The sequence below is a fragment of the Salvelinus alpinus genome, chromosome 4 (genome assembly GCF_045679555.1).
Source record: "Salvelinus alpinus chromosome 4, SLU_Salpinus.1, whole genome shotgun sequence".
NCBI classification, from domain to species: domain Eukaryota; kingdom Metazoa; phylum Chordata; class Actinopteri; order Salmoniformes; family Salmonidae; genus Salvelinus; species Salvelinus alpinus.
The window spans coordinates 52,667,815-52,694,416 of record NC_092089.1 but is presented as its reverse complement, the minus strand read 5'-3'; the positions used below and the strand labels follow the sequence as shown (position 1 = coordinate 52,694,416).

Genomic DNA, 26,602 nt, shown 5'->3' with positions numbered 1-26,602 from the left:
AACACCTTCTTTGGCCGCCTTTCCTTCCAGTTCTCTGCTGCCAGTGACTGGAAAGAATTGCAAAAATCGCTGAAGCTGGAGACTTATATTTCCCTCACCAACTTTAAACATCAGCTATCTGAGCAGCTAACCGATCGCTGCAGCTGTACATAGTCCATCTGTAAATAGCCCACCAAATCTACCTACCTCATCCCCATATTGTTTTTATTTACATTTCTGCTATTTTGCACACCAGTATCTCTACTTGCAAATCATCATCTGCTCATTTATCACTCCAGTGTTAATCTGCTAAATTGTAATTATTTCGCTACTATGGCCTATTTATTGCCTACCTCCTCACACCATTTGCACACACTGTATATAGACTTTAGTTTTTTCTATTGTGTGTTATTGACTGTATGCTTGTTTATTCCATGTGTAACTCTGTGTTGTTGTTTGTGTCGCACTGCTTTGCTTTATCTTGGCCAGGTCGCAGTTGCAAATGAGAATTTGTTCTCAACTAGCCTACCTGGGTAAATAAAGGTGAAATAAAAAAAAATTATATTGTCAATCTAAATGGAACAACATTTAAGGATGTTTTGACACTCTTTTACTTCAACAAATCATTAAGTTTTTAAACTTTTTTTTTTTTAAACATTGCATGCTGGGGAAGGAGGGGAATCTATCTCTCTCTCTCTCGTGTCTAATTAAAAGCACTTACAGTTGTTTCTCGTTCAATGTTGAAACGACAGTTATTTCGGTCACACCGCTCTTCATAGTGAGCTAATCGGATCGTTTTTCAATCACGGCTTCTCTTAATGAAGTGTTGAGAGCGGCGCATGTCTGTGGGCCCGATGTGATTTCAGGGGTGCTTGTGTGTGTTTGTGGACATGCTTGAGCGTATGTGTGTGTGTCTATTTCGCAGTGTGTGTTTGGGGGGGGTTCTGTTGGGGAACGCCTGCTATGAGTGGCTCAGGAATGGAGTGGGGCTGTCAATGTATGTCAGGCGCTGAGGTAGTGGGTCTATGGCAGGAGGGGGTGCTAGCGATGGATCAGTGTGATCAAAGACAGGGATACGGGGGGAGGGAGATGGAAGGCCCCATCAGTCCTTAATTAGCGCCAGGGGTCAGATTTTTTAAATATTTTTTATAAATAACGTGCCCAACGTAAACGGACATTTTCTCTGGCCCAGATCGTAGAATATGCATATAATTTACAGATTAGGATAGAAAACACTCCAAAGTTTCCAAAACTGTCAAAATGTTGTCTGTGAGTATAACAATACTTATTCTGCAAGCGAAAACCTGAGAAAATGTAACCCGGAAGTGATATAAAAAATAAAAATAAATCTGTGTTCCCTGGCCCGTCCAACCTCCATTTAAAGGGGTATCAACCAGATTCATTTTCCAATGGCTTCCTCAGGCTGTGACCAGGCTTTAGACATAGTTTCAGGCTTTTATTTTGAAAAGTGAGCGAGTTTTTTCAAAAGTAGTCAGGTGTCCTCTGAATATTTCCTGCGCGCGAGTGAGGGGCACCCCATTTTCCGTTTGTCTCTTAATGAATAGGTTATGGTTCGGGTGAAATATTATCGATTATGTTTGTTAAAAACAACCTGAGGATTGATTATAAAAAACATTTGACATGTTTCTACGACCATTACGGATACTTTTTGGAATTTGTCGAACGGAACACGGCTTTGATACAATGATTGACTAGAAAATAGAGAATTTACTGAACATCTCTTCAGCTGCCTTCACGTTCCAGGTACAAGACCACATAACATAGAAAGTAGACCACAAACAAACAGGTCCCTTTAATAGAATTGTACCTGCATGCTGTCCCCAGGACACAACACACAACCAGAGTGTATCAGTATCAACGAGAATGCTAATACTGCCAAAGGGGCCGCAAAACTAATAGCAGAGACATTAAGAAAATGATCCACGGGCTGATATGTTTTCTATAGACGGTGAACTAAACAGAATTGCCATATTTATCATACTCAGAGAGATCCCCAACCCCCTGTCCCTCTCCTCTCGCTCTCCCGTCTGCCCCCATAGAGTGATGGAAAGAGAGGGAGGATAGCCCCCCCCCCCCCACCGGCCCTCTGCCCTTTTCCGTCTCGCCAATTAAGCTGCAGCGGCAGGTTTCCATCAACCGTCTGCCCGTCGTCTCTAACGGACTCAGGCGAACCGGGCCTGTCAGGAAATGAACTCATCACTCGGTGACAGCTGCTAATTTCTCCCTCTTCCATTTCACACGCACGGCCTGCTGTAGCTAATAATGAACCACCCGTCTCTGATTAGGAAGCCGCACAGGGTGGAGAGAGTGAGACCCACGCCGCCCGCATGCACATATATAAGCATATTACACGTACACACACACACACACACACACAAAGCAATACACACATAGAAACACACACACCATGGTGATTCACGTGACCTAATTGTGTTAACTGGGAGGAGAAAGTGTGAAAGGAGACAGCTAGGATTGCAGGTTTTAGCTAAGGCTAAGGATCCTATGCTATAGTCCAGTGTAGCAGAGAGACATACAGTATGCCATGTGAAATTACAGGCTCACCTTCCAACAGTGGTTATGAGGGGGATTTCTCTGCTGCTGTTCGTCTCTCACCTCACTCAATCCAGCTGTAATCCACTCCTCTCAGCCAGCCCACAACTCTCTCTCTCTCTCACTGACACACACACACACTTGGCTGTGTGTTACATTAAAGGGATGATCTCCTGATGGCCCCTGTGTGAAAGCCAGTCTTCGGCATTGTGTTCATAGCCGTCACGCTGGGCTCCCACTCACTCAATCAGAGCCTAGGCTGTACTACGGCCCTAAGTGAATATTGATTCCCTCTTCCAGCTCTTGAATACTGTAAGGAGAAAGAATGTGTGTGTTCTGTTCAACACAATGGAGGGAGAGAATAGGAGGCTGACCGAGGGAGAGGCGGATTATGATTAGGATGATGGTGATCATGATGATGGTAATGATGGTGATAATGACAATGGTGATGATCATGATGATGGTGATTGGAAACACACTTGGTCGAAGCTCCTATGCCAGTTGATGCATGTAAATTCATGTGGTTTATGTGAATAGGAGATTGTATCACTGTCATAGAAAACTTGAGGTGAACTAACACCCCTCCAAATGAAGATTGAGCTTTATTGTCATTACTCAAACGCCAGTATCATTACAATTTCATTTACAGAAACATATATTTACATTAACTGAGAGCAGTAAAACCAATGGAGAAAAAAATACTTGTCAACTTGAATTGAATTATGATTATCAGAAACTCAGCACCGTGACATTTTGAGAACATCCTGAAAAACAGGTGGACTGCCCCTGGATTCAGACCAATCAGCATCCTGACCATATTGAGCAATTGCTGAAAAAAAAGCCAATCATTGGACTGCCCCTGGATTTAGACCAATCAGCAGCCTGGATATTTTCGATGTCCAAAATGCTATTGGTCCTAGATTCAGCAAGGTATGATAGCAAGTTGTAATAGCCTGTCTTATCAAAACATGACCTATTAATGTACCTTTTAAATGAACAAACAAAAAATAATTATTTAATTTACAATTACAAATTAATTCACTACTTAAAGGAAAACTGCTGCATTTTGCATCATGATGCAAAATGCACCATACCGGCTGTATTTCTGTATTTTGAAAGTTATATATCTTGAAAACTTGATTGCTGATATGCAAAACATTTCTGTACTATATCAACAATGGACTAATTAAACAAATACCAAAATATCGTTTTTGGGTGGAAATTTCCTTGAAAATAAAGCTGTTATTATTCTCCAACTTTCAATAAAACCAAACCATGCAACTTAAAGATTGTAAGTCTTTCTAGATAACGGGAAAATGTCCTGCTGGAAATGTAATATTAAAATTATTATTTTTGCAATTGAACACACTTCACAAAATATAACCATGTGAAAATAGACTATGTATTTCCAGTCTTACAGTCATGACTTCAAAAACAAGTGGTAATTCTGGCATTGGCTGTAAAATGATGCAGATGTTAAATAATGTTAGCAATAATCTTCGCCCCTCACTATAACTCCATAGATGTGAAGGTTATCCTGAGTAAATCGTTACAAAATGGAGATAAAGCTATGTAAAAAAAAATATTACATTTTCCAAGAGACAGAGAAAGACTCTTATTAAGGGCTTTAAGCTAGACATTTGTTCATCACACAGGGAGAGTCTCAATTGCATTTCCTTGATTTCTTGCATCCTCTCTCCTCGCCTCCTACTCAAAACCCAATGGATGAAAAGGTCAGAGGTCACTCCCCTATAACTTCGTATCCAACGGCTTTTGAGAAGGAGGCGAGGAGAGAGGACTAGAGGAATCAAGGAAACTTGCCACAGTCACTGACTAGTCCACCTCCACCTTCTCCAGAACCACGTTGTGTGTAGCTCCATCCAGGTAGTAGACCATCCTCTCCCCAGCCTGGCCCTCTGAAACTCCCTCGCTCTGCTGGTCGTCCTCCCCTCCCTGGTGCTGGGTGTACATGGTCCCCTCCACCTGGAGGGTGTTGTCATCCAGCTCCGTCACGATGTAGTGGGTCCCCTCATTGTTGACGATCACCTGGGTCAGCCCCTCCTTCATCATCAGCTGGCTGGCTGCAAACTGCAGCACCTCCTGGACCACCTGCTCCTCCTGCACCTGCTGCTCCTCGCACACCTCCTCCTCCGTCTTCACCTCCACCTCCATCTCCTCCTCCTCCACTCGCTCCATGACCTCTGACACAACTTCCTGGGTCATGACCTCTTGGCTGTCTTCTTCCTGCTGGCCCATCTCGCTGACGGCACTGAGGAGGGCATCCAGAGCCGTGGATGACTCTGACACCATGTGGTGGTGCATCGCCCTTCCCCCATGACCTCCGGCTGCAGACCCGCCGGACTCCAGCAGGACGTACTGGGTGGTGCCTCCGGCCAGGTGATGTGCCCCGCCTGCAGACACCTCCCTCCCTGAGGAGATGACCTGGCCGTCCTCGGTGATGTGGAGCACCTCGGCCACCTGGCCCGCCATGGCCAGGTCCCGCAGGGTGGCAGCGGCTGACTCTTCCAGGGCCTGGTCGAAGGCCATCTCCCCATCGCCGTAGCCCTGGATGATAATCACCTGCTGGACACCCTCCTGGCCCTCCAGCCCCTCCATGGAGCCCACCCTCCGCACCGGGAAGGCCCCGTCAAACGCTGTGTCAACCTCCACGAATGTGGCTCCCTGGCCCTTTAGACGACACTCGAACGACTTGGACACGATACCTGGAAAAAACACAGAGATATGGAGCAGTGTTAATGGCAAAGCAGTATGACGTGCATTGGGTTTTGATAACATTCTGTCAATGGTCATTTTAGTAATTAGGACCATTTATTCTTGTAGAAAAAAGCACGCATATTTGTTAAAAAAATAAATACACATTCATTTTTTCCGAAAAAAATGAGAATATCAAGATATTACAATGGGTGACAAGAAGTGGTGAGACATCAGATGGTGCTAATTGATCCACACCATGCCCTGGCAGACCACAGGTTGCTATGGAGTTGCCAAGGCGATGGGAACGGTGTTAGAAATGGCATTGTTTAAGGCAGAGAGCAGCTCAGAGGATTCAGACGTGCAGAATCTATCCAGAGAAAAGGGATTTGGAGAGGGAGAGGAGACACTCGCTCACATACACACACCAACACACACGCCCTCACACCAGACCTGGGTCAAATATTTTCTAGGCAGGTGTGCTTGGTTCCATTGTACCGGGCTAAATGTAAATCAGAGAACAAGGTATTTAAAAGAATCGGACCCAGGTCTGCTTCACACACAACAATAAACTCATCAATCATTTATTTCTCACCGTCATTTCTATTTCTATTTGATTTAACTCTTATTTTACCAGGTGGGTTGATCATTTGATGGTAAAAGCTACAAAATGGCCTGTAACAATACATTTCTCAAATGAAATGCAAAATCTCACCAATCTCCTGAAGTACACGGTAGGTAGGCTTTATCGCAATAGAAACAGACATTCAACGTTCATGAGAAGTATAATGACACAATAGGAAAACAAATCTCCATCATTCAGAGTGAACACATTTAAAAACCCATAGTCATGAATGCTTCAGTCGGAAACACTATGGTCAGTCTATGGACAGTCTATAGAACAAGTGCTGTGACAACTAGGATCGCCTGTCCCTCTGTATGGGAGGCTGACATTTAGTACAGCAGAGGTTACAGAGACCCACTAGCCACCGCTATACTGCTAACGGTTTATGCCACCGCTATACTGCTAAGAGCTGAGAGGCCAACCAGAGAGGACAATAACTCAATGCTGTGATGTTTTATACATTACCATAAAACCAGTATGTGTACGTGTGTGTGTGTGTGTGTGTCTGCGCTTATGTGCGTGCGTTTGTGTGTGTGTGTGTGTGTGTGTGTGTGTGTGTGTGTGTGTGTGTGTGTGTGTGTGTGTGTGTGTGTGGCTATAGGAGGCATCGCTAGCGTGTGTCACATTATCCGCGGGGTGCTGTCTGCCGGGCCTAGCAGCAACCTGCCTGCCCGCTGAGGTTTATGGGGTGTCACTCAGTCGCCGCCGCCGCGAATCAAGTTAATGTTGCACATCCCATCTCTTCACTTGTCCCCGCACTCCCGGTGGAAGAACAACATTTGAACAGCGTGATTTGGCCCCGGCGAGAGGCTGATGCGTGTTTAATATGTGTTTTGAGTGTTCTGAGTGACTGATTCCTTTAAACAGCGAGTCGTAAGGACAGAGAGAAGCACACTGCATTATTTGAAGTGATTCCAAACAAGATGGAGGCTCGGCGAGAATAAGATAAAAAGAAAGAAGGGGAGCGATGGAAGGGAGGCGCTGGTGTCGTTTCTCCAGATGAGAGTGGCCTCCCTACGGAGAATGAGGGAAAAGCCACAACAGAGATGGAATGGGGAGATAATAAAGAATTTTGAGAATTATAGTGTCAGAGACACAGGAGAATGCAGACGGACAAAACGACAGACAGTCAATCAGTCAGACACATACACAGCCAGTGTGTTTGCATACTTAAAGACCTTGCAAAAGAAGAAAATCGTACTGTTTGTTCAAGCCCTGACCTCAATCCTATAGAAAATTTGTGGGCAAAACTGAAAAAGGGTGTGCGAGCAAGGAGGCCTACAAACCTGACTCAGTTACATCCGCTCTGTCAGGAGGAATGGGCCAAAATTCACCCAACTTATTGTGGGAAGCTTGTGGAAGGCTACCCGAAACGTTTGACCCAAGTTAAGCAATTTAAAGGCAATGCTACCAAATACTAATTGAGTGTATGTAAACTTCTGACCCACTGGGAATGCGATGAAAGAAATAAAAGCCTAAATAAATCATTCTCTCTACTATTATTCTGACATGTCACATTCTTAAAATAAAGTGGTGATCCTAACGGACCTAAGACAAGGAATTTTTACTGGGATTGAATGTCAGGAATTGTGAAAAACTGAGTTTAAATGTATTTGGCGAAGGTGTATGTAAACTTCCGACTTCAACTGTATATATTGATCAGTGGATCAATGCCCCCAGCCAGCACAGCCTGTGGTGTTGGGTAGAGGAGGGGGGGTTCTAAGTGGCACTACTTCAGGGAGGAGAGGGCCGTTGCCTGGGAAGCGGTCAGACGCCACTTACCAGCAGTTGGAGTAATTAACCTTAACACCGACATGCAGCCCCCACCAATCAATTACACAAGTCAACCTTAACATTGTCTGAACTGCCTTAACACTGAACTGAACGTACAGCATTTAGAGGGAATACGAATCAACCTGGGCATAGCGGACAGTCGAACCTTGATTGGACATAAGCATAAGCCAGCTCAGTCAATTATACACGGCACAATGACAACACTGTGAAAAACACATGGGCTTTAAGATCAATTATTTTCAAACAGAATCCTTTACAATCCCTCTACGCCCACGATTACGTAAAATTAGAGATATGAACCTGGATGCTTCGAACGGGGCGGTGTGAGACCACTAAAACCCGAGATATTTATTGTGCGAGGCCGGTTTTTACAGCTGATGCACAAGCAGGATAGGTGTCAGTGGTGCTGTCGGGGCGTTGAAGGTGACACAGCTAAGTAGTTCAAGTGTCAGAGAGAGCACGTATCCAGGTCACCAAGGATGGGCTGTGGGGGCTGGGGGACTCGGGGGACATGGGAGGTTAGGTTAGGGGGGAGGGTTAGCAGAAGGACCCCCCCCCCACTACAAGGTACAGGCTACATGCTCGAATGTAGACCCACTCCTCCGTGTCCCTCAAGCCCAGGCAAGGAGAGGCGGGGCGGGGACAGTGGGGACCAACAGGTCAGCCGTCTAGGGAGGTGTCCTTGTCACCTGCTTTGTTCCAGCTGAAAGGGACTGAGAGGGACCACTGTCAGCTTTACAAGCTCTATGAATCAACGCCAGAGAGAGAGAGAGAGAGAGAGAGAGAGAGGGGACTGGCCCGGTGACCAAAAAAACAAGCAATTACACCAGGACGAGATTGACACTAGGGGGACAGATGGATGAGGAGGGGAGAAAGATGAGAGAAGGATAAGGAGGAGAGAGAAGGATGGAGACACAGCACAGTGCACACCCCAAGGACAAACAGCCATACAGGAGCGCACTGATCTTTCTAGGTCAACCGTATATTCAACATGTAGCTCAAGAGAGGCACATAAGTTATATTCTTCAAGAATCAATGGGTTTAAATCATTCATTTAAATAATCATAAAAATCACAGAGTATGCCTTTAAGGACATATAATTAGGCTGCCAGTCAGGCTGCCAGTCAAAGGAAGAAGGCATACAACTAGGGTTTGGTACAGTGTTGGTCACCCACAATGCATACAGCCAGGTCACTATCCTCCTCTCTCCTCCCTGCAATCCTCTCTCTCCTCCCTGCACTCCTCTACCTCCCCTCAGCTCCTTTTCTGCTGACTATCCCCTGGCCAAGACTGGCTGACCCCCTGGTCACCCACGCCTTTGCCACCAGGGGACGGAGGGTGGGGAGAATGTGGAGTGAGGGTAGGGAGAGGGGGTAACCCTTGATAAAGGTGACTTTTGGGGGGGGGGGGGGTCTCCGACCCTTTGTCTCATTGACCTTCCGTATCTGACCACCCAGGAATTGGAAGAGGACTGGACGATTTGTTCAGAGGAATCCCAGACACACACACATTTCACTGACTCTTGGGTGAATTACCACCATGGTCCAAGCTGCTTTCTAGCGGAGTTGCCGTTACATTATACATGTGCCCCATAAGTCAACATGGGTTCTCTTACAGAGCACCGCTGAGAAAGCACACATACACGCACATGCACACACTCACGCACACACACACACACCCCCTTCCACTGGGGCACAATTACATTTACATTTAAGTCATTTAGCAGACGCTCTTATCCAGAGCGACTTACAAATTGGTGCATTCACCTTATGATATCCAGTGGAACAACCACTTTACAATAGTGCATCTAACTCTTTTAAGGGGGGGGGGGTTAGAAGGATTACTTTATCCTATCCTAGGTATTCCTTAAAGAGGTGGGGTTTCAGGTGTCTCCGGAAGGTGGTGATTGACTCCGCTGACCTGGCGTCGTGAGGGAGTTTGTTCCACCATTGGGGTGCCAGAGCAGCGAACAGTTTTGACTGGGCTGAGCGGGAACTGTACTTCCTCAGAGGTAGGGAGGCGAGCAGGCCAGAGGTGGATGAACGCAGTGCCCTTGTTTGGGTGTAGGGCCTGATCAGAGCCTGAAGGTACGGAGGTGCCGTTCCCCTCACAGCTCCGTAGGCAAGCACCATGGTCTTGTAGCGGATGCGAGCTTCAACTGGAAGCCAGTGGAGAGAGCGGAGGAGCGGGGTGACGTGAGAGAACTTGGGAAAGTTGAACACCAGACGGGCTGCGGCGTTCTGGATGAGTTGTAGGGGTTTAATGGCACAGGCAGGGAGCCCAGCCAACAGCGAGTTGCAGTAATCCAGACGGGAGATGACAAGTGCCTGGATTAGGACCTGCGCCGCTTCCTGCGTGAGGCAGGGTCGTACTCTGCGAATGTTGTAGAGCATGAACCTACAGGAACGGGTCACCGCCTTGATGTTAGTTGAGAACGACAGGGTGTTGTCCAGGATCACGCCAAGGTTCTTAGCACTCTGGGAGGAGGACACAATGGAGTTGTCAACCGTGATGGCGAGATCATGGAACGGGCAGTCCTTCCCCGGGAGGAAGAGCAGCTCCGTCTTGCCGAGGTTCAGCTTGAGGTGGTGATCCGTCATCCACACTGATATGTCTGCCAGACATGCAGAGATGCGATTCACCACCTGGTTATCAGAGGGGGGAAAGGAGAAGATTAATTGTGTGTCGTCTGCATAGCAATGATAGGAGAGACCATGTGAGGATATGACAGAGCCAAGTGACTTGGTGTATAGCGAGAATAGGAGAGGGCCTAGAACAGAGCCCTGGGGGACACCAGTGGTGAGAGCACGTGGTGCGGAGACAGATTCTCGCCACGCCACCTGGTAGGAGCGACCTGTCAGGTAGGACGCAATCCAAGCGTGGGCCGCGCCGGAGATGCCCAGCTCGGAGAGGGTGGAGAGGAGGATCTGATGGTTCACAGTATCAAAGGCAGCCGATAGGTCTAGAAGGATGAGAGCAGAGGAGAGAGAGTTAGCTTTAGCAGTGCGGAGCGCCTCCGTGACACAGAGAAGAGCAGTCCCAGTATCTCAGTATCACAATATCTGTGATAGTTAGCGTCAGATCGAAAGCTTGATAAAGGAGCTGAGGTTAGTTAGGCCTGCATGAGTCTCCGCTCAGAGGACTGACACATGGAATCATCACAAAGAGCCCAACAGAACAGACTGCTTCAGTCACTCCACTCTCCTTCCTGCCCTCTTCTCACTCTCCCCATTACACGCTCTCTCTCTACCTCTCTCTCTACCTCTCTCTCTCTACCTCTCTCTCTACCGCTCTCTCTCTACCTCTCTCTCTCTCTCTACCTCTCGCTCTACCTCACTCTCTCTCTACCTCTCTCTCTCTACCTCTCTCTCTCTCTACCTCTCTCGCCAACTCTCGGGAGGTGGACCTTTGATTGCTTCCTTAATTAGCCATGTCAGATGGCTCCATGGATTTACTGGTGATGTCTACATTCTGAAGATAATTACACGCCTTTCCCTTTCTCCTCTCTCCCTCCATCCATGTGTTCCCTCTCTATCCCTCACACTCTCACATGACTTAATGATTCATTATGAATTTGAAGTTGGGAAGAATAAAGCAGATTTTTTCCCCCTCTAATCAACATGGAGATTTCCACTGTAATTAAGCGTAAAAGTTGATATTCCTTTGTTGCTTTGCTCTGTTGCTTCAGAGAGAAAGAGAGAGAGAGACACAGACAGACAGACAGACAGACAGACAGACAGACAGACAGACAGACAGACAGACAGACAGACAGACAGACAGACAGACAGACAGACAGACAGACAGACAGACACAGGGCTGAAAGTCAGATAGTCAGACAGATTAAACATTCAGCCCTCTGTGAGTAATGAAAAATATAGGGCGGCAGGTGGCCTAGTGGTTAGAGTGTTGGTCCAGTAACTGAAAAATTGCTGGATCGAATCCCCGAGCTGACAAGGTAAAATAAACATGTCGTTCTGCCACTGAACAAGGCAGTTAACCCACTGCTCCCCAGTAGGCCGTCATTGTAAATAAGAACTTGTCCTTAACTGACTTGCCTAGTTAAATAAAATAAAAAAGTACGAGCTTCATGTCTAAACCACAGAAGATAGAGAAAGCGAGGAGCGAAAGAAAGAGATGGAGAGAAACAAATAAAGACAGAGACCCGAAAGACAGACAGAAACATTTGGTAGCGCAAGGCGTAGCAAAGTCGAGGCAACAGGCCTGACCAAACCCAAACCTGCTGCGTTACATCCCTGTTGTTACCTCTCGACGACACAACGTTCTGTTTACGTTACCTCCAGATCATCCCTGGTCGTATTTACCTAACAGAGGCATTGCGGAGATATTTATCGTGGTGAAGGGGCTAAATATAGAGCTGGGGAGACGGCGTGAGGCGACCATGGTGGGAGGTTTCCCTCTAATCTCCATCTGCAGGCTGACAGGCTGGAGAAAGCCTAATGAATGGCCCTTTTCATCTGCACTGCCTGTGTGTATCTGACAGTATAAATATTTAGCAATATCGGAGTCAGCTTGTGATTTTACACAGATGGAGTGATTGATGCCTCTCGGCGGCTGACGCATGCCAAAGACGATCTGCGGTGTTATGTAAACCAGCCCCGCCTCTCTCTCACTCTCTCTCACTCTTTCTCTCTCGCGCACGCGAAATCGCTCCTCTTCAACCCTGTCCTCTCTGGCTCTTTCGCAGCTCGTCTTCTTCTCCCTCTCTCCTCCTCACTCTTTGTCGCTTTTGCAGTTTGCTGCCGCCTGAATTTCAATCCTTTCAAGGTACTGTGGGTTTTGGATATGGACTCCAGTCAATAATGAAGGAATGCTTTACAAAACCACTTTAACAGCTTCACAAGCATTTGCATGTGTGCGTGTGTGTGTGTAGATCTCATGAACAGATGACAGTGTGGGCAGATTCAGAGGACTTCACACACAGCTGTCACCCAGCCCGGAGAGACAAGCCAGACCAGCCCTTCTCTCCCCCTGCTACTGGATCTCTACGTGTGTGTGTGTGTGTGTGTGTGTGTGTGTGTGTGTGTGTGTGTGTGTGTGTGTGTGTGTGTGTGTGTGTGTGTGTGTGTGTGTGTGTGTGTGTGTGTGTGTGTGTGTGTGTGTGTGTGTGTGTGTGTGTGTGTGTGTGTGTGTGTGTGTGTGTGTGTGTGTGTGTGTGTGTGTGTGTGTGTGTGTGTGTGTGCACAAACAAGCGCGCGTGTGTGTCTGCGCAGCCACTACAGAGCCAATTAAAGAAGTTGAACAGAAGAACACAATTCCAGAACATACATAGGGGAACTTTAAGGGAGGATGTTGAGGATTTATTGACCTTGTAATTGCCTGTAGAAAATATGCTCTCCTAGTAATGGCCTTTCTGGGCTTTAATAAAAAATAAAAAAATTAGGGAGAATATCTCCTCTTTTTTTCGCCATGCGTTTTTTTCTTCTCTAAATTGCATTTAAAACTCCAATCTCAAACGTGCCCAATTCCTTCATCAGAGAGAAGAGCAGATCTATTAATCGAACTGTCCTTTATCGAAATTAGCATTCAAATGTGATCGGTTCCACTGCGCCGTCCGGCCTGGGGGTTTTCATTCCGGGCGGAGGGAGGAAGTGGCCCTCGTTGCAGTAACTACAGTGTCTTTCAACACCACTCTCTCCTCTATTTGACCTCTACTGATTTACGGCTGCTCCTCCGTAATGAGAACAATTAGTGTTTCTCCCTCTCTCCTTTATCTAGCACTTTTGAGTTTGCTTTCTCCTCTGCAAGACCAGGTGAGTAAAGCTAACGTTAAACCCCCCAAATCTAGTCCACACTTCACAAGCCCAACTGGAAGTTGCTACTCTGATATGGGACTAATTCTAAAGACACAGAAAGACAAAGAAATCCCATAAGTCCCAGTTTCAACTCTGTCTTCCCACGTAGAGTGTAGGGTAGTGCTGCTGACTGGCTGGCTGGCTGACTGGCTGGTGTGGGAGTGATCGGTGGTGCCTTAACCCCTATAAAGTGTCTTATTGACACAGTGATTTGTGACTATGTGGCTGTGTGTGTGTGTGTGCGTGCGTACATGTATTTGCTTGCGTGTGATTGTCCGATGGTGCGAGTGTGTATGATATCGGGCCTTATCCCTGCCTCCCTGTCCCTCCCTCAGCCCCATGCAGCCGATGAGGAATGAACCATCCCAGGCCTCCATTTCTCTTCTCCCCGTGGCTGAGTCTTACTTACCCTAATGATGTATAATAGCCTGAAACTGCACTTAACCTGGGCCCTAGCGTGGCAGAGACCGAGTGGGAGATCCATGCTCATTACAATGTTTACCACAGGCTCAGGGGAAGGAAACAACCCGTCAACTCCGAGAAATGAGGGACGTTCAAAATCACACTCAATCAAATCCAATCGAATAACACTGACAGCGATAACCCTCCCATTTCAGCCTGCACCTTATCGACCGGCGGTAAAACTTTGATGGAACAAATGCAAAAACCGGTTCCTTCATTTGTTACATGTGTACATGAAAACGCCCGAATCGTATTCGTTGGGGCACACCGTTTCAAAACGTCGGACAAAGAAAGGCTCGGGTAGTCCCTCCCTGTTTCAGTCCATTCTCGTCCGTTTGGAGGCTAACGGACACAGTAGTGGCTAACCTAGTCAAATGGCTCCTACAAACACAACCTTGAGCTTTTCACACTCCGACGATCATATCAACGGACATGAGTGCAACCCTATCCCATGTGACTTCTTACACTTACAAAATACTAAGTGAACGCTGCGCGCTCACTACGAACGTGTAACCCGGGGTACAGCACAGACACACAGCGGCGACGGTAAATAATACAAGGTCACGTGACGCGGCTCTGAAACCTCAGATCAAATCAATAGGGCGGGAGAGAGGAGTGCAGGCGCCAGGCAGGGGGTCACCACCCATCACTCAGGTCAACAACAGCATGGGGAAACACACAGCGGGGTCGCAACATACACACACACACACAGGCTAGTGTTGGATGACAGACTGCGTGTTCTCTCGTAAACCTGCAGCCCTCAGCGCCAGTCCATCATGCCTTTACTAAGAAGAAGGAGAGGAAGCGGGTCAGTCTGAGGCCTGGTGGCATTTAGGTCGGCTCTCTAACAACACTCACAGCCGGAGAGGAAGAGGACAGGAGAGGAAGAGGAGAAGCGGAGAGTAGGAGAGGGGTGAAGTGGGTGAGGAGTAGGAGTGGAGGAGAGCAGAAGAGGAGAGGAAAGGGAGTAGGCAGAAAGAGTAGAGAAGAGGAGAGGAGGCATTATTGAATTATTGAAGGTGTAGAGGATAAATCTTCCATGGAGATGCCACAGTGTTGTCTGCGGCTAGACACAGACAGCCCACCACACAGCCAGGCTGGCGTGACGAGTGCAGGCTTTGACTCGCTGACCTTGGGGCTGTTAAAACAAGCTCTCCGTCAGCTTTTCTGCAAAATATGTTTACCTCGGGCCGGGATGGAGAGAGAGAGAGAGAGGGAGAGACAGAGGGAGAGAGACAGAGAAAGAGAGATGAGGGAGAGAGACAGAGAAAGAGAGATGAGCGAGAGAGGTAAGAGACAGGGATAGACAGGGATAGACAGGGATAGACAGGGTGAGGGAGAGAGACAGAGAGAGAGAGGAGAGAGATGAGAAAGAGAGTGATTTAAAAGGTGTGAGAGCTAGAGAGAGAGAGAGAGAGAGAGAGAGATTGGTGACTGTGCTGACAGTACACTAATAAATACTCCGACTCTATCAATTCTTTCCGGTTCGGAAAGAGAGAGTGACAAACAAAAAGTACTAGCCGCCTCGCGTTGGTCACACAGTAGCACTGTTCAGTCACACAACCCTCAGAGGTGATCAGTACCCTGAAAGAAAAGATTAAACGCCGTGAAAAACAGAGGCATTAGAATGCTGAGAGAACACCAAATAAACAGTTGGTAAAACAAAAATGGCTATATGTTTCCATTCGATGCGTAAACGAATCAACCAGCAAATTCTGATGTTTATCTGTTAAATAAAAAAGAGACAGATTGTCTGTACATGCATGAAGACATATATAATAATTCCTTGTATTCCTTCCAGCAGAAAGATTTTCACTGTGCACCGCAACACATTTTTATTTCAATTATTATTTCTATATCTCTTTTAAAGATAGGAAAGGACCGTTTCTCTCTTCCCCCGCCCTCTCTTCTGAAAGGTAGGCTTGCTAGAGATGAGTGTGCGTGCACCCGACTGTCCGTGTTTGTTTGTGTGTATGTGTGTGTGTGTGTGTGTGTGCATTGCATCTTGTGGGGCTCTACCTTTGCTGGGGCGTTCCACTACTAGCAAAGGGGGGGGGGGGCAGCAAGTCTTATTAACATCATCAGTCTGAGTCATTACAGGGCTGCCTGGTTTGGGCAGGTGCTATGAGAGAGAGTGTACCCGTTACAAACGACCACAGGAAACTCTCTGCAACTCCGGCCCCTCTCCCATCTCCCTATCAGACACCTCAACACACACACAGGCCCATATTTCTAACTCTACGGCCCCTCACATCCCCAAAAGGGACGAGGGCGTCTACTTTACTAGCCCACTCTGTCTGTCCGCGGTGGTTTGGTTTGCACTGGGGGGGGGGGGCTGTCTCAATCCATCCTGATGACAGCACTAATACAGAGAGGGGAAAGGGGACAGAGAGAGAGAGAGAGAAATTGTCCTGAAAAAGACCAATAAACATAGATACTGGTATGCACACACACAAACACGCATACAGAAACACAATAATAACGTCAGCATAGTGTTTGACCTGGGTATGAATATTGACAGGTGGATATCTATAACAGCATAGTGAATGGAGATAAAATGGCCACCAGAGTTACATGTAACCAGACACGTAATAATTCCCGTCGAAGAGGAGACCCGGTCTATTACCCAGGCGCCTCTATGGCTCCTCCGATGACACCGAAGATGTGTCAAAGACATACGTCCCAAATGGCACCCGATTCCCTTCGTAGTGCACTGCTTTTGACCAAGGCCCATTAAGGCTCTAGTCAAAAGTAGCGCCCTATATAGAGAATATGGTCCCATTTGGTGCACACCCATCCAGCACTACCTTGCCCAATTGCTATGGATTGTGTAACGTGTTCAATTTAGATGTACAAATTGATCTACTGTACTATTGGCAAATCATTTGATGTTAGCCAAGGTAGTGTCTTCATAACATCAAGGACAAGGTCAACCAGGGAAATTTGAATTGAATGTCATAGTCATCATATTTATCAGTGTTCCAAATGTAGTATATCACTCCAAATACCATGCATATAAGTCACTATCTATACTTTACTTCATACATGATGGGTATTTTTCAGAAAGAAATCGACGGCATTATTTATTGGGCAAAACTGGGCTTCTTCTACTTTGCTTTTCAGGTTTTCATAGTGTAATTAGTTAGAGTTAACATGAAACAAATTCCCCGACGTCAACCAAAAACTGTCCATGTAAGCTTGAACCTCAGTTTAGGAAGGTATGCCTCCATGTGCCTGTCTTAAACAGATACATTTACATTAGAGCAAATGTTGAGGAACATTTTGACTATAATACAGGGAGGGACACAACGAAGATTGTGTCTGGGACCACATAAAAATCTAAACAAAACATATATAGAAGCCACATGCGTAACCTGTCTAACATTGGAAACTGTAGCTGGTAGGAATTAATCCTCTTGGTTTGTTAGTGTTGTTAATTGGGCGTGCTGAATTAGAATCTTAGCGTATTCGCTAGGACCAAACAAGGCCCGTTGTTTGACCTAGCCGAGCGTTGCTTTCTGTGTACGCCCTCCCTGCTTCCTCCCATTCCCTCTTATTCCTCGGCTTCAAGTGTCTCCAAAACTAATAAAACCCCCTCTGCGAATCCCCCCCGTGAAACCCTCCGTATCAACCATCACATTAATAACACTGTGCTCGTATTCAAATTTTCTGTCGAAAAGCTAAAGAAAGATTGAATGCCCCGCTGTCGCGTGGACCAAAGATTGAAGACGTGTCTCATTGACATTGTTAAAAGTTTATGAAAATATATGAATTCTCAAACGTGGCGGACTGCTTGGGCCTCTCCACTCCCAACAGTACTGTTCGAGATCTTGGCTTTTAATCAAAATGATTGAATACCGTAAGTTTGGATTCGGGAATTCTAATGGCGAGGACGGATAAAGTGTCACGGTCCTGAACCAAAAAACTAGACGCGCTCGTACATGCGTGCATAAAAAAACGTTATGCTTTTTAAAGAAAGATATATTTATCATTCTTCATATTGGCTATATCTTGTTTTCCCCTATATGTATGTGAGTGTTTAGCTAAATGGCATGTATAGTGCAACTGTATGTGGGTGTCTGTCACTGGGCTGGGTCTGATCCTCCATGTGGGTGACTGTCACTGGGCTGGGTCCGATCCTCCATGTGGGTGACTGTCACTGGGCTGGGTCCGATCCTCCATGTGGGTGTCTGTCACTGGGCTGGGTCCGATCCTTCATGTGGGTGACTGTCACTGGGCTGGGTCCGATCCTCCATGTGGGTGACTGTCACTGGGCTGGGTCCGATCCTCCATGTGGGTGACTGTCACTGGGCTGGGTCCGATCCTCCATGTGGGTGACTGTCACTGGGCTGGGTCCGATCCTCCATGTGGGTGACTGTCACTGGGCTGGCTCCGATCCTACATGTTGTTGGAACTGATATGATATGAAGCCATATCTGGCAGACGAAGCATATGGTGCTGACACACGTTCCATACAGCATGTTTAACAGAACAGCTGTTCCCGCCGTCAGATGTGTGTGAGTGTGAGTGTGTGAGGGGAGGGAGGGGCTCTGGAGTGACATGCAGAGGTATCTGCGACGGCCTGCTTGACGGCCAACACGGTGGTGGCAAGGGCCCAACGGTGCGCTGTGGCGGCCCACCCGGGAGAACGCCTGCCGTCTCCCCCCAACCTTCCCTCAACGCCGCCCACCCAGCCTGACACACACAGACCTGTTAGACTAACTCCCTCCGCTCCTTCGCCAAGCAGGTGGTGTTTTTCTCTCACTCCGGGAGGCTCTCCAAACAAAGTGCTTATAGCATGAACTTATCAATCTCTCTGGTGACACTTTGAACAGCTGGGGACGGGAGGGCACGGAGAGGGGAAAGGAGACGGTACGGTAGCACTCATACTGCCTAGGATAAGGTCTGAGGGGACGCAGAGAATATGGCACGAAGTGAATTCGTCAGTTACGGTGCTGATTAACATAACGGTAATGACTCGTTTTGGTCCGAATGCCTGTAATGTGGATTTGAGAGGCTGCAGGTGGGTGAGGAGGGTGTGGATGGTTCTCCAACTTCTTCTTCCATGGTACCTGGGGTAAGAGCATAAAAACCCATACCAACTAATATCAACGCTTACAGAGCGTCCGGAAAGTATTCAGACCCTGGACTTTAACCAAAATGTGTTACCTTACAGCCTTATTCTAAAATGAATTAAATAAATATAAAATCCTCATCAATCTACACACAATACCCCATAATGACAAAGGAAAATCAGGTTTTTAGAAATGTTTGCAAATGTATTCAAAATAAAAAACAGAAATACCTTATTTACATAAGTATTCAGACCCTTTGCCAAGAGAGTGAAATTGAGCTCATCCTTGAGATGTTTCTACAACTCGATTGGAGTACACCTGTGGTCAATTCAATTGATTGGACATGATTTGGAAAGGCACACACCTGTCTATATAAGGTCCCTCAGTTGGCAGTGCATGTCAGAGCAAAAGCCTGGCCATGAGGTCGAAGGAATTGTCGTTAGAGCTCCGAGACAGGATTGTGTCAAGGCACAGATCTGGGAAAGGGTACCAAAATATTTCTGCAGCATTGAAGGCCCCCAAGAACACAGTAGCCTCTATCATTCTTAAAAGGAAGAAGTTTGGAACCACCAAGACTCTTCCTAGAGCTGGCCGACCGGCCAAACTGAGCAATCGGGTGAGAAGGGCCTTGGTTAGGGAGGTGACCAAGAACCCGATGGTCACTCTGACAGAGCTCCAGAGTTCCTCTGTGGAGATGGGAGAACCTTCCAGAAGGACAACCATCTCTGCAGCACTCCACCAATCAGGCCTTTATGGTTGAGTGGCCAGACGGAAGCCACTCCTCAGTAAAAGGCACATGACAACCTGCTTGGAGTTTGCCAAAAGGCACCTAAAGGACTCTCAGACCATGAGAAACAAGATTATCTGGTTTGATGAAACCAAGATTGAACTATTTGGCCTGAATACCAAGTGTCACGTCTGGAGGAAACCTGGCACCATCCCTACGGTGAAGCATGTTGGTGGCAGTATGATGCTGTGGGGATGTTTTTCAGCGGCACGGACTGGGAGACTAGTCAGGATTGAGGAATGATGAACGGCGCAAAGTACAGAGAGATATTTGATGAAAACCTGCTCCAGAGTGTTCAGGACCTCAGACGAGGGCGAAAGGTTAACCTTCCAACAGGACAACAACCATAACCACACAGCCAAGACAACACAGGAGTGGCTTCAGGACAAGTCTCTGAATGTCCTTGAATGACCCAGCCAGAGCCCGGACTTGAACCCGATCGAACATCTCTGGAGACCTGAGCTGTGCAGCGACACTCAACCTGACAGAGCTTGAGAGGATCTGCAGAGAAAAATGGGAAAAATTCCCCAAATACAGGTGTGCCAAGCTTGTAATGTCATTCCCAAAAAGACTCGAGGCTGTAATCGCTGCCGAAGGTGCTTCAACAAAGCACTGAGTAAAGGGTCTGAACACTTATGTAAATGTGATATCATTTTTTATTTTTAATACATTTGCAAAAATTTCTAAAAACCTGTTTTTGCTTTGTCATTATGGGGTATTGTGTGTGGATTGATGATGAAAAAGATTATTCAATCCATTTTAGAATAAGGCTGTAACGTAACAGAATGTGGAAAAGGTCATGGGGTCTGAATACTTTCCGAATGCACTGTATATTTCCTTTTGGAGAAATAGTTTACCTACTGTAAGTTTAAGCAACATTGTCTTGTAATACCATTACCAAAAACCCACATATCTTTAACATATTTTATAATTACTCTCTCCCTCATGAGGGGGGAGGATAATGAATGTTCACAAAAGTAACAAGTAATGGTAGACCTACCAACTAGTTATAGGGATTTTACAAATATCAAATTTGTTTATGAATTATTAAGTGATTAAAACTTCCACAAGATATAGTTCCGACACAAATCTAAGGTTTCTACCCAAACTGGCTGGTCGTTAGTTCTATCATTTCGGTTGCAAGAGAGACGACCCAGTCATTAAGTATTTTTGTTTTGTATCAATGGACGTGACCCAGTCATTTGTTCTAAATGTTCCATTGCCATACTGGCTGACAACGTTCTCATCCCTCGCTTGCTTGGTAGCCAACTACGGCTAACTTACAGTCACGTCAAATAGTGCAGCCAGAATAACAGCAAAGTAGCTGCATTTGTTTAAGCTGTTTTCTAGTGACATTTATTTGGATACATCCATAACAATGAGCTAATGATGTGCGATTTCGCCTGGCATAGAAAATGTGTTCTCTCGTCAGGACACTGTTGTTCAGAGGAGCTAGCCAACAACACAGCTAACACGATCACTTCAAACTGACGCTGGAAAGGCGGCAAACTAGCTGCACTTCATTTTGTTTTACCAATTTTCTATTGACATTTTTATATTCTTTGTATATATCCATAAAAATGATGCCAGCTGATTCATGATTTCGACTGGCTGAGAAAATCCATGTTGGGAATGTCGGAGAGACAGACAGCAAGGTTTATACAAATCTCCGCTGTTGAAAACCAAATGCTAGTCTAAAAGAAATGGGAGATAATGTCCAGATACTTTTTATAGTGGAGATCAAGTTTATAAATTGCCTGGCTTAGACCCACCCGTTGTATAATGTACTGTACTCTACTGTACTGAACTAAACTCTACCCTAATCTACCCTACTCAGTCTGCTGTGCTGTATTGTCCTGTACTGAACTATACTCTACCTAACCTACCCTACTCACTCTACTCTGCTGTGCTGTATTATACTGTACTGAACTATACCTAATCTACCCTACTCACTCTACTCTGCTGTATTGTACTGTACTATACTCTACTCACTCTACTCTGCTGTATTGTACTGTACTGAACTATACTCTACCTAATCTACCCTACTCACTCTACTCTGCTGTGTTGTGCTGTGCTGTACTGTACTGTGCTCTGCTGTATTGTACTGTACTGTACTGTGCTCTGCTGTGCTGTATTGTACTGTACTCTACTCTGTTGTATTGTATTGTACTGAACTGTACTGTGCTCTGCTGTGCTATATTGTACTGTACTGTACTGTGCTCTGCTGTGCTGTATTGTACTGTACTCTACTCTGTTGTGTTGTATTGTATTGTACTGTACTGTACTGTGCTCTGCTGTGCTGTATTGTACTGTACTGTGCTCTGCTGTGCTGTATTGTACTGTACTCTACTCTGTTGTGTTGTATTGTATTGTACTGTACTCTACTCTGTTGTGTTGTATTGTACTGTACTGTGTTGTATTGTATTGTACTGTACTGCACTGTACTCTACTGTGCTGCACTGTGATGTCCAAACGTGTGAAACATGAGGGGAATGATATTCATATATATAATTATGCCCATTACTGTAATTCTGTTACCGGGTGTAAATCCTCTTTACTTTCTGTAGTTCAACAACCAAAAGAGATTTTTTCAAACTCAAGGTACCATGTCATAGCTGACACCCCACTCTTTCTGCAGACATCTTTGAATCTTAACTTGGAGCAGATATTTAACAGTGGTTTTGGAAAACGTGGTCGCATAAAAACCTGAGAGAAATCTGACCGTAATTCCATTACCAAAGTTTGCATCTGCACAGTTCTTCCACAAAATGTGTATTTTTGCACCGAGTTCTATGGTTTGTTCAACTTTGAAATCAATGTTTTTTGTTTGGCAATCATTTCAGTAAAAAGGATAAGTCAAAGCATAATTATTTTACAGTGGAATTGCCCAGGTCAGGGTAGGTGTCTCAGTAGGATCAAGCTGGCAAAATACTGTATGTAAAGAGTATATTCAGAGAGGTAGAGCCAGGGGAGTAGTAAAATAGCTTTATAGAGGCCCCCAAAAGCACCACCCCCGCCCCCCTCCCAGTGACAGGCGGAGGTACAATAAAATAATATAAAAACTCCACGTCAAGGCTCTGGCATGATCTCCCTAACCCCGAGACAGACAGGCAGACAGAGCTCTCTAAAGAGGCTCTGGATTCACAGCTATCACTCTCCCCCCTCTTCTCTTCTCCCCCTCCCCCTGTCATTATCTCCCGAGCCAAGACTGGAGAGGTCTGAAGAGGTTTTCAAATCCAGTGAAGCCTGTCACATTACAAAAACATGTCGCTTTTAAACTAAATGTAAAATATCAGTAATTGAAGCGATAAATCCGCTGTTGTGTTTTTTTCCTTCTCTTCTACCCCTATCCTCTCTTTCCTTCCCTAACCCTCGCTCCCTCTCTCTGTCTTTCGCTCTCTTTTTTTGTGAGAGTACTTTTGATGAGCGGTAAATTGGAAATTATTTTGTGTTGTAATGCCACGCTGAAACGTCTTCCCATTACCATCCGTCAGTCATCGCCAACAGAGAAATTACTCAACTGTCAATCTGGCTATGAAAAGAGGTGGTGGGGGAAGGGGGGGGGGGGTGAGATTGATCAATAAAGAGAAGGGGGGGTGAAGGGAGGGGTGGAGGTGGGGTCCATCATAATGCTTCTGTTGTGATTGAATAAATCAAAGCTGTAGTGGAATTTAGCTGTCACTAGCATTCGTATTACCCTCACACACACACACACCAGTGTGTGTGTGTGTGTGTGTGTGTGTGTGTGTGTGTGTGTGTGTGTGTGTGTGTGTGTGTGTGTGTGTGTGTGTGTGTGTGTGTGTGTGTGTGATTATCCTCCTCACAGGCACCATCTTGCAAGGGCAGCAGCAAATTAAACATAATTGAAGATAAGGGAAAGTAAGAGGGAGAAATGTAAAGAATCAAGCAAATGTAATAGTTCCTTTGTACGACTATAATTTAAGGCCTAACTATGGACTTGAAACCTAACTGAAAGTGTCAATTTTGTGCATGAGAATAAGCGTATGTTACAAAGCGTGCCTGATCCCTTAAGGCAGGGATCAGGCATTTTCCTTGAGAGTATGGTCAGGGGGCCGGAACAGTATTACAAATAATTTATAGACTGCAAATTGATCCCAAACAGATATAATATTTGAATAAAACATGATAATTTCAAACTTTGCTTACATCTGTATACGATCACAAATACTGTATCTCTCTTTCCAAAATTAAAATACATTGGAGCAGAGTGAACAAAACATTAAGAACACCTTTCTAATATATATATGTATATATACTTTTTTTATTGTTATAATTTTGGGGGCTCAGAAAACTTGGGGCGCCAAATAAAATCACCCGCGGGCTGCCAGTAGGGGGAACCCTGCCTTACGGGATTAGATGATACAAACGAACATTACCATGATTCTTACAATGATATTTCCGTTGTTCTGCACAGTACGCACCACATAAAGAATGTACAAATGAGTAGCCTATGTAATCTGCATGAATGTTTGTGTGTGTGTCAGTAATGTGTTGTATTGGATTTGAACACTTTGTATACAGGACAAAAGTTAATTACTTTGCCAAATATTTTGCAGTATTGCTTTAGTGCCTTGCAAAATGTTTTTGAAATGTTTTATTGTGTACAGGCTTCCTTCTTTTCACTATGTCAATTAGGTTAGTATTGTGGAGTAAGTACAATGCTGTTCATCCATCCTCAGTGTTCTCCTATCACAGCCTGTAACTGTTTTTAAAGTCACCATTGGCCTGAGCGGTTTCTTTCCTCTCCGGCAACCGAGTTAGGAAGGACGCCTGTATCTTTGTAGTGACTGGGTGTATTGATACACCATCCAAAGTGTAATTAATAACTTCACCATGCTCAAAAGGATATTCAATGTCTGCTTATTTTATTTTTACCCATCTACAAATAGGTGCCCTTCTTTGCAAGGCATTGGAAAAGCTCCCTGGGCTATGTGGTTGAATCTGTGTTTGAAATGTACTGCTTGACTGAATGACCTTACAGATACAATGCCTTCGAGAAGTATTCCGACCCCTTGATTTTCCCCACATTTTCTTAGGTTACAGCCTTATTCTAGAATGTAGTAAATAGTTGTTTTCCCCTCAACAATCTGCACACAATACCACAAAATGACAAAGCAAAAACAGTTTTTTTTAAAGAATTTTTTGCTAATTTATATAAAAAACAAAAACTGAAATATAACATTTACATAAGCATTCTGACCCTCTACTCTGTACTTTGTTGAAGCACCTGTAATGGGATTCGGGAAGCAAGTTCAGGGAGTGAATAATTTATTAAATGAATGAAACATAATACAAAACAAGAAACACGAACAACGCACAGAAATGAAACTGAAACAGAAATAATAACGCCTGGGGAAGGAACCAGAGGGAGTGACATATATATGGAAGGTAATCAGGGAGCTGATGACACGCTAGTGTGCGTAACGATTGTGACAGGTGTGCGCCATAACGAGCAGCCAGGTGACCTAGAGCACCGGAGAGGGAGTATACGTAACAGCACCTTTGGCAGCGATTACAGCCTCAAGTCTTCTTGGGTATGACGCTAAAAGCTTGGCACACCTGCATTTGGGGAGTTTATCCCATTCTTCTCTGCAGATCCTCTCAAGCTCTGTCAGGTTGGATGGGGAGCATCGCTGCATAGCTATTTTCAGGTCTCTCCAGAGATGTTCGATCGGGTTCAAGTCCGGTCTCTGGCTGGGCCACTCAAGGACATTCAGAGACTTGTCCCGAAGCCATTCCTGCGTTGTCTTGGCTGTGTGCTTAGAGTCGTTGTCCTGTTGGAAGGTTAACCTTTGCCCCCGTCTGAGGCCCTGAGCACTCTGGCGCAGCGTTTCATCAAGAATCTTTCTGGACCTTGCTCCGTTCAGGTCCGGAGTCACATCATCAACTTGTATCGATCACATTTTTACGAACATGGCTGAACATTGTTCTAAAGCTGTATCAGTGGCACTAGGTTGTAGTGATCATAACTTGGTTGCACGCACTAGGAAAACTAAAATACCAAAGGCTGGCCCTCAGGTAATCTACCGAAAGTCCTACAAGGGTTCAATCAGGACTCATTTATGGATGAGATTAAGAATGTGCAATGGTTAGAAGTGTGTAGTAAGGATGATCCTGAAATGTCACTAAGTTTGTTTATGACATTATTGATGAGTATAGCAGACAAGCATGCCCCTTTAAGAAAATGCACTGTGTGGGCAAACGGTGCCCCATGGATTGATGATGAGCTGAGAAATGTAATGAGTCAACGTTATGCCAAAAAAGCAGCAGATAAATCTGCCACTCTGTTTGATAAGCAAAGATTTTGTGAATTAAGAAATCTTGTGACCAAGCTTAACAAAGGAAAGAAGAAGGGATTTTATCAGCACAAAATTGATGGAGTAAAGGGTGATGAGGAAAAAACTGTGGAGAACGTTGAACGCTATTATGGGTTGGAATTCGAACATTTCTGCCTCTTTTGTTGAATCAGAGGGTATATTTATTACAAAACCACACGACATCGCAAACTACTTTAACATTTACATTTACATTTAAGTCATTTAGCAGACGCTCTTATCCAGAGCGACTTACAAATTGGTGCATTCACCTTATGATATCCAGTGGAACAACCACTTTACAATAGTGCATCTAACTCTTTTAAGGGGGGGAGGGGTTAGAAGGATTACTTTATCCTATCCTAGGTATTCCTTAAAGAGGTGGGGTTTCAGGTGTCTCCGGAAGGTGGTGATTGACTCCGCTGACCTGGCGTCGTGAGGGAGTTTGT

At 45.5% G+C, this 26,602-nt stretch overlaps 1 protein-coding gene across 2 annotated transcripts in view; it reads right to left on the bottom strand.

The window, feature by feature from the left end:
* Positions 1-3,133: 3,133 nt before the first annotated feature.
* The window catches only part of LOC139573941 (zinc finger protein 407-like), a 168,180-nt gene continuing 144,711 nt past the window's right edge, over positions 3,134-26,602 (bottom strand). For both annotated transcript variants that reach the window (XM_071397944.1, XM_071397945.1), the window contains exon 10: positions 3,134-5,273. In XM_071397944.1, the coding sequence (XP_071254045.1) occupies positions 4,384-5,273 (890 nt within the window). In that variant the 3' untranslated portion in view covers positions 3,134-4,383. The remainder of the gene's footprint in view (positions 5,274-26,602) is intronic.